The 15,700-nt window shown below is 37.9% G+C and overlaps 1 protein-coding gene across 2 annotated transcripts in view; it reads left to right on the top strand.

Moving 5' to 3' along the window:
- The window catches only part of camkmt (calmodulin-lysine N-methyltransferase), a 122,925-nt gene that overhangs the window by 99,600 nt on the left and 7,625 nt on the right, over window positions 1-15,700 (top strand). For both annotated transcript variants that reach the window (XM_085296399.1, XM_085296400.1), the window contains 2 exons: window positions 7,930-7,993; window positions 10,052-10,183. In XM_085296399.1, the coding sequence (XP_085152525.1) occupies window positions 7,930-7,993; window positions 10,052-10,183 (196 nt within the window). The remainder of the gene's footprint in view (window positions 1-7,929; window positions 7,994-10,051; window positions 10,184-15,700) is intronic.

Raw genomic sequence — 15,700 nt, 5'->3', positions numbered from 1 at the left:
TCCTTTTCTTGTTTTCTTTTCTTTTTCCAACTTTTTTCATGTTGTTCAGCCACACAAAGATAAAATAGATTTTGTCGGTATTTTCAGGTAGTCCTCATTTTACTTCTATATATGTGTGAATGCATCCATGTCTGTGAACCCGTGATCATCACAAGATTTATTCTGAGATTTTGACACTGTCTGAATATAATGGCGTGTTTTGAATGACATGCCTCCCTAGTGTCCAAGTTTAGAACTGTAACAAAGGGCTTAAAGTCTTTTTAAGGCTCCAGTTTTATTATCCTCTTCAGTCACCCTGAAAGCGTTTAGGGTTTCCAACACAACTCTGAAAACTGTCCTGTTTGTGGAACAGTACACAAGCACTGGCACTGGCGTTATAAAACCTTTGCAGGTGGATAAATGGCATTTACCGTCCACCACTCCTGCACGTTGACTTACACACATTCACATACAAACATACTCTGAAAAGATGGACATTCTGTTGGTTGAAGCAAAATCACTTTGCCTACTTCATCTTGTGCATAGTCTGTGTGTATCTGTCTGCACAAGTACGTGCATGTGCGCTAAGTGCAGCATTAGCAAACAGCGTTATCATTATTTTAATGTCACAGTCATTATGAGTAATAGCCAGGTATAACACCCAGAGAGAGAAAGAGAGCTGTCCGCTAATAGAGGATATTTTACAGTGAACTAGTGTATACGCACATGTGTGTGTATGACGGACAGAAGCATACAACGTGAGAACCGAGTAAATTGCATGTAAAGTTTTGATATCACAGGTTCTTTTCACCATTTCTCTCAGCAGAGATTTATCTTGTAGTTGTGAGTCTGTAAACGTGTGCGCATGTGCTGCAAGATGTTTTTGTGTAGCGTCCTCTTTTCTCAAGTGTATGCAAGTGAGCGATTGTGTGATAATTGCAGTGGTGGTGGCTGAAGAGTGATGGCTGGTCAATTAACGGGAACGTCATTGTGATGATCACCTGCGAAAAGGTCAACAATGCAACTTCCACTCCATTAATTATGACTCCTGCTGATATCAGGTGGACCACTGCTGAGAAGACAGGAGAGATGAGAGGAGAGGAAAAGGGAAGAAACTTATTTGGAAATCCTGATTATCCTGGGGGTGTTGTCTAAATTCTGCCTTTAGAAAGGTTATTTAAATGCTTTCACTTAATGAATCTGTTACCACTTAGAACTCAGAAACTTTATCATCTAAACCAGAAGTGGCACACTCCTCTTACATAGTCAGCCATATTCAATACAGCCTAATATGGTCTCTCTAGCAGAGCACACCAGTGAAACTAACATAAGATACATGATATAATATAAACTGTGTCCCTCTTTTTTTTCACTGTAAAGACTTTTAATCCCAGAGGTGTCTTTATAGCGAAAGAAGTCCAGTTTCAACAATACATTGCAGTTTTTCTCTGTTAAAGAAACAATAAAGAAACAATGCAGTAGTAAATATAGAAACCAAGCAGAACAGCTCTTTGGGTTTAACTTTAAGAAACAAATATAATAAACAAATTGTATTTTTGCTAATTCAGAGAAGATGTCTATAAATTTCTACAGTAAATAGTGAAAAACAGGAACTCCTCTGCTATTTATTTATGGATTACCTAACAATACAAAAACTCATTTTATCTATCAGTTATTTTCAGTAATTCAGCTGTTAAAGTGAAAGTATACAGTGAAAATGTAATTTTTAAATCATAGGTGTTTATATTCTGTGTTGGTATTATTAGATGTGAAATCAGAGCCAGAGCCAATCAGAACAGCTTTTAAGGTTATTGAGGTTACTTCATAAACACCTTAGGCACCAAAACCCCCCCAATTTTATTAGTGAACTCATGGCCATTTACCTCTAAATGGAAAAATTGCAAAAAAGAAGTGATTTTCTGCTGTGGGCACCTGAATTTTAAGGATAATTAACTTTTCATGATGCGTGGCCTAGAAAGTAATAAGTTAAAAAATTAAAGACTTGTGCCAGTAATATAAGCAACACAACTGGAAGGAGCAAACGGGACTGCCTAACTGTGAATAAAAGGTCAGCAGCTCAATGAAGTGTTAGAATGCTGCAAAGGTAAAAGACTTTTTTTCTTTTATTTTATCATAACTTGTATTCCTTTCTTAAGAGTGAAAGTCACTCTCAGGTTTATTGAATGTTTTGAGGGAGGTTTTTCAGCAGATGATCTAGCTATACAGAAAGTCACCCAGTCAACTATGAACACTTGCTTGTCAGAAAACAAACTGTCACTCACTCAATGTTTTAACAAAAAAAGAGGCTTTGTTGAGTTTATAGTTAATACAGTACAATGAGATAGAAGATGGGTTAAAGAAGGAAGCAAGCAGTTAATTTCAGTTCACGCTGTATTTATGAGACAATTTTGGTCAAATATGAAAGTCTTATGTGGAAACTTTCAGCCATTTACACCGAGAAAGGAAGTTTCAGTGAAGTAGGAACCAGCATAGCAGAAATAGTGTTGTGTGCCTCCTCACATTTGTGTTTGTGTTTGTCTGGCAGGGAGAGAGAGAGGGATTCCTGCAGTGGGCATGAGGGTGGCAGAGAATCTTTGGCTGGGATGTTGGCATGTCTGCTTTCTCCAAAAGCTGTCCATGTGTAGGGAGTGAGATAAAGCCCTGTTTGTGTGTGTGTGACAGTGAGTTTGTGCAAGTTTCTGCATCCTTCTGGTTTTCACTGTATCTATGTAATTGTCATCTTCTGTTTATTCATATTTGCAGTCCTTTATCCATACACACCTGTTTTTGTGTTTCACTTTACTGCTCATTGTTATGCTGGATTGCATTAGTTTAGAGACACATTACTGGCACACGCGCACAGAACACAAATATATCTTTGTTGAAAGCTCTGTGTGATGCCTTTTAGTAATATCCCTCTGAGCCGAAGGTCAGAAATATGTATGTCTTTTGCAGTATTAATGTTGTTGAATCAATAAACAAGTGAGTGTTGCTTCAACATGTTCATAAGATGAAGAAAGAACATTCGTTTTAATATTTATGATTAATTTAAAAAAACAACATCTAGTTTAGCACTACTTTTGTGGCAGCAATTTACTTACAGAATTATTTATTTAAAATTTAAAATTTGCGTTTTCTGATACTGGAATGGTACACGGGTGGCATGGTGGTGTATGCTAGCACTATCCTGGATCCAAATCCACCAGGTTAAATCTCTATATTGGCCATAGGTGTGATTGTGAGTGTGAAAGGTTGTCTGTCTCTTTGTGTACTACACCTTTCTCCCTGTGACAGCTGGGATAGGTTCCCCATTGTGAAACTGAATTGGATAAGCAGACTCAGTAGAAACTGTTGTGACGTTGTGTTGCTGTTTCCGTCTTAAGTAGGTTAGTCCTGTTTTCCCACATGACTGCAATGTAGTGAGAGTAAATTTCCTGGATAGCCTGGGACTAAATAATCTGACATGAATCAATTGAATTTAATCAAGTGAAACTCAAATAAATCATCACTGCATTTTCTCCTGTGTTTGCGTGGATTCTCTCCGGGTAACCCGGCTTCCTCCCAAAGACATGCAGTTATTGGGGCTAGGTTAACTGATGATTCTGCGATAGACTGGTGACCTGTCCAGGTTGTATCCCGCCCTTCGCCCTATGACAGCTGGGATAGGCTCCAGCCCCCCTGCCACCCTGATAAGGATAAGTGGAAGAGAATGGATGGATGGATGATAATACTTTCTTTTATATTCTTATAATGCATATAAAAAATATATACCATTGCACCGTAATCCTTGGGAACATAGACTTAGTAAATGATGTCATTTGTTTTTATAGTCTCACAATTGAGGCCTTGACATCATCAGTGCACGTATGTGTATAAGCAGACAAATTTAGTAGCAACAGATTCACACACCCGTTCACCCTTTGACCTCTGGTCTGTTTTGACTGATTTTGCTGGGCTGTCCTGGGTGGGTGGGGTCATCACAAGACAATAGGCCTCTGACAGTCTGAGTTCATCAGAGGTGACCTTAAAGGGAAAGAGCACTTATTTTGTGAATCTAAAATAATACCTCAAAACTTTAAAAAGAAAAGACAGAGAATGCATTAAAGTATGTGGAAGATTTTTTTAACAGGAATGTGGTTTTAAATTGTAAACACTATATTAAACATCCCAGAAGCCAAACTGCTCCAAAAAATATTTTTAATGCATTACTAGCACCATATAAAAAGAGATACAGTACCTCAATCAGGAATGCAAACCCTGCTGTAGAGGTGACTGATATTTAGTGAAATCATATTTAAAAAAAAACTTAATAGCAAGAAAACTTAAAAAAATAAATACTGTAAATTGTTATGTGTCAAACTTTAAAAAAAGCAATGCCCAAACTCAAAAGGCTTCAAGAGAGAGGTTAGCAACCACCTGGCAACCACCGGTCCTGAGTAGTTGTAGGGGGTTGCTGCCTGTTGCTTGGTGTAATCGGTTTCAAAGGGGGTTATTGTTACCCCCATACCTGAGGTAATAATCTTAAACTAATGGCTCCATAATTCCTTTATAGATCTTGGTAAATGGCTCATTAAAGATTTACTTTGTGTAACTTGTCCAGCCTTATTTGTGGTTTAGCTTTCAAGCCACAATATTCTACTTGAATTGCAGACATCAGCATTGACCATTGCTCATTTTTTTAAAACTGTTGCCCTCTGAATGACACTATGTCCTTCCCTTGGCCTTAGCGTGTGTCTGTACATGTGTGTTTACACGTCTGTCCCAGCCGTTACCTCCACCCAACAAGCTCACTTCCTTGTTTTCCTTGCCACTCACTTTTCCTGTGAACTGATATCTGTGGCAAAATAAACCAAACTGAAACCTCTCACCTTTTAAGTCAAATAAACTTCACACCTCCATGTAGCCTTGGAAGAGTAAGCAGCTTTACATATATGTGCTCACATGTTTGTTTTAATGCTGGTTTGTGCAGAGTTTTTACCCCCCCCCCCATAAAAAAAAAAACAAAAAGGAAAAAAAACAGCAAGAGCATATCTGCTTATGTACCGGCAAACATGGAGGGAGCAGATCCTGTTACATGCACCTCTCATTCCTCGTGGGGATCAGAGGATTTTGAATGAGGAAAGGTCAGAGACTGTGATTGGAAGGTTGAATCCAGATTGCCACTCCACTGGACAGTTGGACGGATGTGCAGGATTATGTCAAATCTGCACTGTATTGTTGCATTTTAGTCAAATTACTCCACTCTCATCTGTGATAATAGACACACACACTCATAGTGCACTACTCCATTGCGTAATGGATTGAAATTTGTCTTTGTGAGTAGATAGACAGGTGCTACTTTCCTTTGAATGACTGGAGCTGATTTAAGCCTGTGTGCTCGTTGTGTGTTACTTTAGTTGTGGCAAAATAAATCTGTTTCCACGGTTAAATCATGGGTACCTACTCACTTTTTGGAGTTGAAAAAGCAGGTTTCCATTATGTCAGTCTTTAAATTTTAAGGTAGAAGACTTCAAGGTCAGGTGAGTCTCCACAAAATCAATCTAAATCAATGTAATGCCCTTTAAAACAGCTTTTTCTTCAGTAATGTTCTCCAACCATCTTTGCGATTCTTGTTGGAGGGCGGTAAATGCAGTGATAAAACTCCTCCAGTCTTCTTCAGCACTTTTTGATTAGTGCTTTTCAGAAAAGGCAGCCTCATACACTTCTTTATTAATTTTTCAGTGCATTTCAACCACAAATACATTTTTTGTAATTTTGTGTGTCAGGATTTTTGGAGACCCCGATACTCAATGCAAAACTAATTCAAGTTTTTTCTTCTGTAAGGTTTTTAACAATTACATTGAAAACAAAAATATAAAATTTATCAAGCTTTCATTTTTTGTTGACCTAATAATGCCATAAATAACATACATAATTATATGTATGTTATCTTGAATCAAAATAATAACGTATATTAGTTTTTACAAGTTAGAAGGGTTCATTTGTCACTAATACTATGAATATAGTGACATAAACCTGGCACTTTTCACTTCTCAAAAAGAAACGTTCTTGGATATTAAAATTAAATTTATTTGTTATCTCCTGTCATGTACCACATTTTGTTTTGAGGGGGAAAACATAGAGAACAGCTGTCACAGCGAGTGGAATGAGCCGTGTGGAGAAAAATAAAGGAGGATCCAATTGCAGGCACTCGTGGAGGTGCGAAGGATGTTTATTGTAAGACAAAACACAAGTTGAAAACAGCAAACAGAACTAAAGATAACCTGAACTGGGAAAACTAAACTACTAAACACGAGCATGAAGGAGGGTGAGCAGAGGCATATGTCGGGAGAACACATGGATGAAACACAGACCAGCGACTATAACATAAGAAGACACGACTTAAATACACACAGAAGAACACGGGGAGATTACACACAGGTGGGGAACACAGCTGGAAGTAATTGACGAGACGAGACAAGGGAGGCAAAACTGAATACACTCACATGAGACACGGATTTTCACAATAAAACAGGAAAGAAGAAACCATTTCACGAAGATGCAGACAGAACTGAACCTACACTAAACATGAGGCACAACCAAAGAACTAATCCCTAAACAAAAATAAACAGAAACATAGAATTCTAATAATAATCAACAAAGCACAAGAGTATCAGAAAACAATCCATTATGCAAAAATAAACCACAACCTAAGAAACTCAAAACGCTGGGTCAAAATGGCCCAGAACTGTGACAACAGCAGGGAAACAAAAAAAATCCCACCTCTTTCTAGTTTCTTTTGAGCTCCCTTTTTTGAGGTTGAAGGCTTGGGGCTATTAAAAATAACAAATAAATCCCCAACATTAATAATAAAAATAATAATGACCATTATGAAAAAAGGAGTGTGGAGCCTTAATTTTTACTATAAAACAAAACCAAATACATAAATGGTAAAATGAAGAGTTGAGACTCAATTTAATAGTGAAAATTTTTTTTTCAATGTTTAAAAAAAAAAAAAAATTTTATGGTTTTTTTTGGTATATTTGTTTCCAAAAAATCAATAATAATTATAATATGCTGGATTTTATGATTTATTAAGGTTTTTTTAAAATGTGATATTCTGCGTTTAAAAGAAAACATTCTTATCTGTGTTTCAGTCTGCTTCTTTTCTTTTTCTGCTTCACACAAATGTCCTCTTTCTAAAGACAAGTGTAGTTTTGTGACTCCAATAGAGGCCTGTTGTTTACCAGTCATGTTATCAGCTACTTATATTTAGATCACATTTTTTGTGTGATGACAGAAAAACGTATACTAAAGTGAGTAAAACAAGCCCTTATACTTATAGCTTAAGTGCATTAGCACTGTAAGTGAACTTCATGGTTCTTTAATTATTTAAAACAGGTGTAAAATATAGTGTGCGTAAAGTTGTACACATGGAGCACGAATACTCTAATTCACCTGCACGCACAAAAATGAACGCACTGTTTCTTACATGCACACGTGCGAGTTACTGTATGTGAGTGCTCACAGAGGCCAGTTAATTTGGATTTGTGAACATGATTTGTTTTAATTTTTTCTCTCATGTGTTGTTTATGTTGTTAAATCTTCATATTAACTTCAGAGAGCACACTCTGGGTATTAATTCCACCAATCCAAAGTGCTTTACCGCCGCTTTTTAGCATCTCAGTAAAAGTGTGCATGTCTGCTCATACACTCGCGTATGTTTACTGTAGGAGATAGCATCTGTGCACATTGGATTTTCTGATGTTCTGCATTCCTCTCAGTGCTGAGGTGAATGCTTTCTGAAACCCCGAAACAAAACGGAAGAGCATCTTACTCATGCAAATTGTTTTTCTCCTCTTCCTCTTGGTGGATTTATTTGTAAACAAAAGCAAATAAATAGTCTGCTGCTTTATCTAGAACCGCTATCGTATGAATGCATTCTAATCCCACTCTCCCTCTCCCCCCTAGTTTGTTTCTGGACCAGTACAGAGCCAGCCTGGTTGATGCTATAAGGAGATTACTGCAACCCAGCGTAAGTGTGCGTGTGCATGTGTTTGCGTTTGCCTTTGTGTGTCTACTGTATATATCTCTGCTTATCCCCTTTCTCTAAATCACCTCCCACTCTTCTCAGTCATAATTAGGCTTTGCCCGAAACCCTATAGACATTAACAGTCTGACAGGATTAATATCATGTAATGCTTTAATGCTTATTATAAGCAACTTGAATGGATCGCTCTGATCTCCGTCTCTCTCTTCCCTTCCCTTCCCTTAATCATAAATCCGAGGCAACTTTTCTCTTTTGGCCTCGCGATAAGACCCCACGCTGTGACAGCTAAAGCAAATGGGGGGAAAAAAGCAAAAGGCTGGAAGAGATAGGGTTGAGATTTCTATTCATCTGAGGGAAGAGGGGTGCGTTTTAAGTACAGAGGCCAGACTGTTATGAGAAATATCTGTTTATGAAAAAGAGGTGAAAATGGCACCAAAGGGAAGGAGATGGGGAGGAGAGGAAGCAGGTGAGGACACAGAAAAGGAAGAATGAGGAGGGAGAGAGAGAGGGATGAGGATGATGAGGATATGGCGGAGATGGACTCCAAGAACAGATGGAGACTGAAGGGAGGAAAAAGTGGGTGCAGTGGGAAAAAGTCCCATCTTGAATAATTTATAACTGGCCATCCCAACTCATTGTTAAAAATAATGACTAAATTTAAACACAACTATATTAAATTATCATGAGCTGACTGCTTTTTGCACAAAAAATAGACTTGACTGATTTATGGCTAATCTCAGTGTCTTGAATAAGATTAGGATCACTCCCATTTTACCGGACTGGTGCTGAAATCTTCATAGCAAATACCTCAAAAAGCATCTTCATTGCTATGACCAGGGGTAAATACTAACCTGTGTCTTTTGCAGTTCTTGGTTAGTCAACCTTCAAAATTAAGATTTTTTAGTACCTCTTTTGCAAACAGCTGAGGTCCTCAGAAAGAGTGAGAGATTATAATGTCAGCATTATATTCAACTGGTTTCCAGCAATGACACGCGTTTCTTCAGCTGACATTTTAGACGGTGGCATAAGCAATTACACTTGCAGCCTGAAGTTGCTGTGGTCAAAAGCCGAATGCTGTCAAATGAGAGACGTGACATCTGGCCATTGTTGTACATCTGTGTGTTAAGTCTCTCTTCATGTGTCTCTCTCTTTAATCCAATGGAGATAATTCGGGGGCTAATATGATTTGAGTGTCGGCCATCAGACTGACGCTGCCACAACAAGCTTTGCCAAATATTTAATAATTTGCTAAGCTGATTAAACAATTAACAAAACAATTAATTCTCCCATCTAATGGCACTAATTTGTTGTTTCTGACAAAGGTGGTCCATCCGGTGGGCTGGATCCTCTTAATCAGCTGATTAGTGTTGGGAGGAATTTTGTCTGTTTGTTTGCGTTTGCTCTGTTTTTTTTGTGAGACAGGAGAAATGCTACTGGATATAAAGATGAAAAATCATCTGTCGGACTCACTGATCCTGCTGTTTTTGCTGCCTTTGTGTTCTTTAGCTTGTGTTGTGTCGTTGTACATTGTGCATTAGGTGTATTTGCTGTATGTGTGTGATTGTGTGAGCATCCCTCTTTGCGCTGTTTAATTAAAACAATAATAACATGATCAACATGAAATAAAACTGAAAGCTGAAGGATTTCAAAGAAACTTTGAACCTGTTGGTAATCCTCTTAGTATATGCAGGATGTCTGTTGTGCATGCGCACGCACAGACACACACACACGCTTTTCCTTCTCTGGCTTTTTCACACATAGACGCACCAACACACAATCACATACTCAAGTAGACAAATTCACACCTTTGCATTTCTGCTCACATTTTCTGGGTTTATTGGATTAGAAGAGCTTTGCCTTTCATTTTTGTTTAGTTTATCATCTAAAATGTACCATGAAAAAGACACACTAGCAATTACCTCTGTTTTCCCTTTGTGAAAGCTAAACAACAACTAATGGTGTGATAGTACGTGTGAAGTACCCCAGAAATATACTCTTAATTTATTCACTGTCCAACTTTAGAAAAACTTGTCTTCTATTCAGGGCATGGCATTGGTGTTCGCTCCTCAGCGAGGGGAAACTCTAAGACTCTTCTGTCAACTGGCCCAGCAAGCTGGATTTTGCATCTCTCAACACCAGCAGTATGATGCTCAGGTCTGGGATGTCCACTTGAAGGTAAGAAACATGTCCAAGAAAGGAAAAACAACATTTATTCAACATGAAGTAGAATTAATCATTGTTTTGCTAAAGATAGTGGTCCATACATATGGCAGAAGAACAGTGTGTTTATAAATAGTTTATAAAAATGCATCAAAATGCATTTGAAGATATAGTATGAGATGCATTTTCAAGCACAGAAGCAGCATTGTCTGCAATAGTGGTATTCATAGCACTATTCTTTTGCACTATAGCTTTTGTTTGAGCATTTTGGTTGTTGGTATCTTTTTTGTTTTCCCAAACTAGTCTACTTAACGAACTAGTAGAGAACACAAGAAGACTAATGAAATGGCAATAAAATGGAGACAGTCTGCTATCGCTTCAAATGAGGTCAAATTGGTTGTTATAATACAGTGATTAGCTGTGACAAATTGGAGAAAATTACAAATCTGTTGCCGTCTACATATGGAAGAAATCACAATAAACTGAAATTCAGAATAACTACTTGTATTCCGTGAAAACAGATATTCAGGTGTTAGCAATTCATCTGTGTTCATCAATTAGACAGCAGTTATTTGCTAACCTTTACCAATCTGTCTGAGGTGACTAGTTGATCACTGCAACAACTGGCAATAAAAGTTAAGCCTCACTCCAACACTGTCTCCCACACACAATGACCAGGAAGTAGAGCAGGGCGATATGACCAAAAATATTTATCACGATATACATTTGAAAAGTTGTGATAATGATATATCTGATGATATAATTGACACTAGACAAAATACTTTACAAATCCACAACTTTATTGGTGCAAAACAAAAAAATCCATCGATGTATTTTCACTTAAACAAGCAGCTGTTTTTTATGTGCATTAAAGTTATATAAAAATTTAACAGTGCAAATGCAAATTCTTTGCTGACAGTTTAACCAAAAGGCATTTCCAGTGGAAATTGGCCGACATATCCTCAGCATAACCATGTATAATATCCATAAAACTTAAAAAGAGGTTATACACACACAATACAGTAATATTATGTTGAAGCACAGTATGTATCACTCAGTGAGGCTTCTGCCGACGATAGCCGTAATGCTCCGACAATCCATCAAGTGGTGCGGGTTCGTAGCTTAGCAAAGTCGTGCTAAAACATTTGACAGATTTTCGAGCGCCGTGTACGACATAAAATCGTTTCGAGGTCAGTAAACAAAACCAGAATTCATACATAAGACACACGGGATTATAAGGGGCCCTGTCGATTTTCAGAAAAATCAAAGGATTGATTTTAAGTGTGCCGTATTTTCCAAACAACACGGTAATAACGACGGCCCGCTAGCATGCTCTACCAAAAATAGCGCTTTGTTGTGTATCTGACGGATGAAAGCTAAACCAATTCCACAGCATTTTTACAAACCAATTCTGGTTCATCCGTTTCATTTAACGATCCACTTTCGCCCTTCTCATTCTTCGTCACTGCCATGCTTTTTCCGCCATGTGCGTATGAAAACAAAGGCACTGCGCATGCGCGTTTTACCCATATTCTATCATGATATTTCATTTTCTTATCGTTGCCCAACATTATACTGGTATTACCGTGAACGGTATGATATGGCCCAGCCCTACCAGGAACCACTGATTTTTCCTAGTCACAATGAGGTTACCGTCCTTTTTTTCCTACTCTGCGGTGACCGAGCTATTAATGAAACCATGCTTTACAAAATGAGCATGATGATCAAGACTTGAAAGTGGTGATTGAGACCAAAAAACTAAATGTGCACAGAGCTAATAAGTTAGGCTAGAAGTAGGGTCATTTTCTCAGAAATTCATACCTGATCACTGATCATTAGTGGTCATTAGAAGGAACAAGGGTTTTACATTGCCTTAGCATTTCAGACCTGAAGGCTGTCTGTTTGTTATGTGCAGCCTAACAGGTACAGAATTGCATAAAAGTATAGATTTTATGTAGTTCTAGCTTGCATTGAAAGTTGATATTATGTATTTGCGACAACTCAATTGATTAAAATGAAAGCATATCTGGTTGAGAAACAGGTGAGCTGATGGACTGAAATGTTCTCTGTGTAGATACTTGACTACACTATGTTTGATTCAAGAAGAAAATAAAAGTGTTGTTTCAGTTTTTTAAGACTTTGCCTTACTATCATCATTACATCTGTGAAGTTCTCTAAAGAAAATCTGCAGTTCTCATTCTGAGCAAAAATATATTGGTTAATTCATTGAACTGAAATGAACTTGAAAGAAAACAGAGTTAAACTGTTTCATTTCTCTCTCAAAATTGTGCAGAATCTTTTGCTAGTCGAAAAAGAAAGCAGCACCAATCCGGGTTGTGTAATGTGCTCTCAGCTTTAATAAAGACCAGCAGATTAGCCTGTTGTTTGATGTTTAGAGACACACCAGAGCAAAAACAAGCTGCTTTAACTTGGCACAGTGACAATGAGAAAGGGAAGGAGAGAAAAGGAGAGTGAAAAAGAGAAAAGGGCCGACAGAAAGCACATGAGTAGGCTGTGTTAAAAGAAGTGGTGTCCAGCTGTTAACTCCATTACACACACAGCTACAGAAGAACAGGACAGCGAGAAGTGGGCTAAATTGGTGCGCACACATTCACCTACGCTGGTGGGAGAATTGGACAGACTGGCCATTAAAGTGCCTGTTAAAGTGGCCTGAACCTCAGCAAGGAATATTTCACTCCTTTTCTCTGTCTCGATCTTTGCTGTTGGTCCTTGACTAACTTTAATTTGGATATCTAAGTGACTCTGGAGCCTTTTAAACCGCATTTAGGATAAGCACTCATTTAGAGAAGGGACTGACTCAACATTTTACAATTACATGGCATAATGTCACAATCCACATCTGAGAAAGTAAAGTTCACCACTGTACCTTTGATCACATCACTCCAGCCAATTAAAATTTTGGTGTCTGTTACCGGCTGGTGGCCTTTAAAACTTGAAACTGTACACAACTAATTGGAACTAGCAAGCATGTTTTTTGTTATAGATATTAATGTATAATATGATTTTGTATAGTTCTGGTGGTTCTACTCTCAGGTGGAGTGGGAATAGCTAAAGCTATAAAGAAAATTACCAAAATTATAGTGAAAAAAGTGACGAGTGGGAAAGAAACAAGCAGGGAGAGAGGGATGCATTAAAAGGGATATATAGGAAGAAATGAATAGCTTTGGTGGGATTTCAGTGGGTGTTGTCTTACACCGAATGCAGAATTTAAAGAGATAAAATTATAGCAACTTTAATGCATCATGAAGGCAATTAGTTTGCAACCGAATGGACTCGAGTTGGTAATTACATGCCATCAGTTTGTGATAATATGGTGATTAACTGTAATAAATTGCTTAAAAACTGCAAATATGGGGGAGCACTCATGAGCCATTTATATAGTTGTTGTGTTTTCACGTGGCTCTACTAGCCAGGTATTCAGTTCACTATTTTAAATGGCTCGCTGCATTTTTGACTTGTTCCACTTCTCATAGATTTGAAACTGCCTCTACAAATAGTAATTTAGTTGCTTATTAAAGGTGATTTAACTGCACAATGATGTAGGTGCTCAGCAACCCTACTTTAATATAGAAATATAACCAGCTAAGTCGAGTCCTCTCTTTCAGAGAGATCTTGCAGACAATTTGTAATCGGTGCAGACTAACTCAGATTGATTACAAGGTGTTGACAATCTGTGTGCATTTATAAAGTAGACCACAATTATTTGCGAACATTAACCAATCTGTCTGTGAGCGATTGCAGTCAGTCTGAGTCGGGCCGCAGTTATTTGAAGACACGTTGTCTGCACACCTCTGCACACATTGACCCTCTGTGCCACCAGCTGATCGCAGCAACTACTTGCAATTGTGTCCGACAGCAAATAAGAAAACGCAACCACCTTTTCCCCCCTTCTAGTCGTAAGGTGGTTGACATCCTGTTTTCGCTCTTGTATGTCTCTGAGACACCAGTGTGTGCACACTGTTAATAGTAACATTTTTAAATGTGCTTTTTCCTCTTTTCTTTGGAATCCAAGAGGACTGTGTGAACATTCAGGTCACTCTTGAAATACACACTTATTGCTACGTGATATGCATACATTAGTACACTGTCACACACGCACACAGCAGGGTCAGGTGCTGTGTTTGGATATCAGGGCAACTTGAAGTGCCCCCCTCACATCTGAAGGTGATTAAGTCTCCCCTGCTTATCTTCTGATGAACACTCAGAACAACCCCTGTGTGGATTGACTGACCATTCTAGACACACACACACACACACACACACACACACACACACACACACACACTAAGAAACAAGCTATATCACTATCCCACACAAACCAGACATCACTCAGACAGCATATTGGCTAGACATTACACACAAACACACGCTCCACACGATGATGATGATATCACTGCAAAACACAAACTACCTCTACACACACACACACACACACACACACACACACACACACACACACACACACACACACACACACACAAATGAACAGCTGCTACTAATTTGCACTACAGATTACTCCTGCTATATTTGTTTTCAGTGATTGGTTTAGAAGAGAAGAAAAATGCATATCACAGCTAACAGTGAACCACAGTATAGAATTTCTTTCAGTTTCTTTCAAAGACATATCCACCAGAGGGACGTTAAAGGACACTCTTTCACTGCATAGTGTATTGTAAACCTTTTTTTTTGTCCAGAATAAGCATGTGGCTATATACAGTTGGTGCTGAAGTCTGCTTCATGAAAGTAACATATTACATATAACCTTTTACAAAAGTAATGCATTACATTACTTATTTACTTCTTGTAGAAAGTAATTTGTTGCATTACTCCTTATATTTATTTTTTGGCCAAGAGACATTGTCCCACTTTTATCAGTTAACGATAAAAGCCTGGTGCTACAATACCAGTGTCTCCCCCACCAAGTAATTTGTAGCTCTATTTAACTGTTTTGCAGAAAAATGTAATATGATTCTAATATTGAAAATAATAAAAATGGAACTATAATAAAAACAGAAAAAAAACCCTTCACTTACTTGTTCATTTTGAAGTACAAAATGAATGCAATTTTCACCTCGCCATTTCCAACACACAAGCTGGTGCAGTTAGGCCATTTGTTGGACAAGGACACACTTTTTTGCTTCAGTGTGCCACCACAGCTTTTACAAAAAAAACCCCAAAAACTTTCAGCTTTAGTTTCACGGGCTTTACTAGCATTTTGTATTACCTGTTTAACATTTTCAACCATTCTTATAAAGAGTTCCTTCAGAGTCTCAAAAGTAATTGGGCAATTGACTGACAGACAGTTTTATGGCCAGGTGAGGCCTATTCACATGAAGCAGACATAATATCTAATTAAGCATATTGATTGAAAGCATTGACATTTTTAAAGTAACTTTCCACTATATTTTAAATATGAGACTGAAGAGATGACAGTGCAAGTGGGAGAGCGCATCATTAAGCTCAAAATAAATAAATGAATAAACATTCATGAAGAATTATTTCCTTGGTTTA

Source organism: Mchenga conophoros, linkage group LG13 (genome assembly GCF_057382185.1).
Source record: "Mchenga conophoros isolate Kocher_MC1m ecotype Shallow Benthic linkage group LG13, M_conophoros_male_GT1.1, whole genome shotgun sequence".
Classification (NCBI taxonomy): domain Eukaryota; kingdom Metazoa; phylum Chordata; class Actinopteri; order Cichliformes; family Cichlidae; genus Mchenga; species Mchenga conophoros.
Note: the sequence above shows the minus strand (reverse complement) of the source record. Positions and strands in the feature narration are given on the sequence as shown.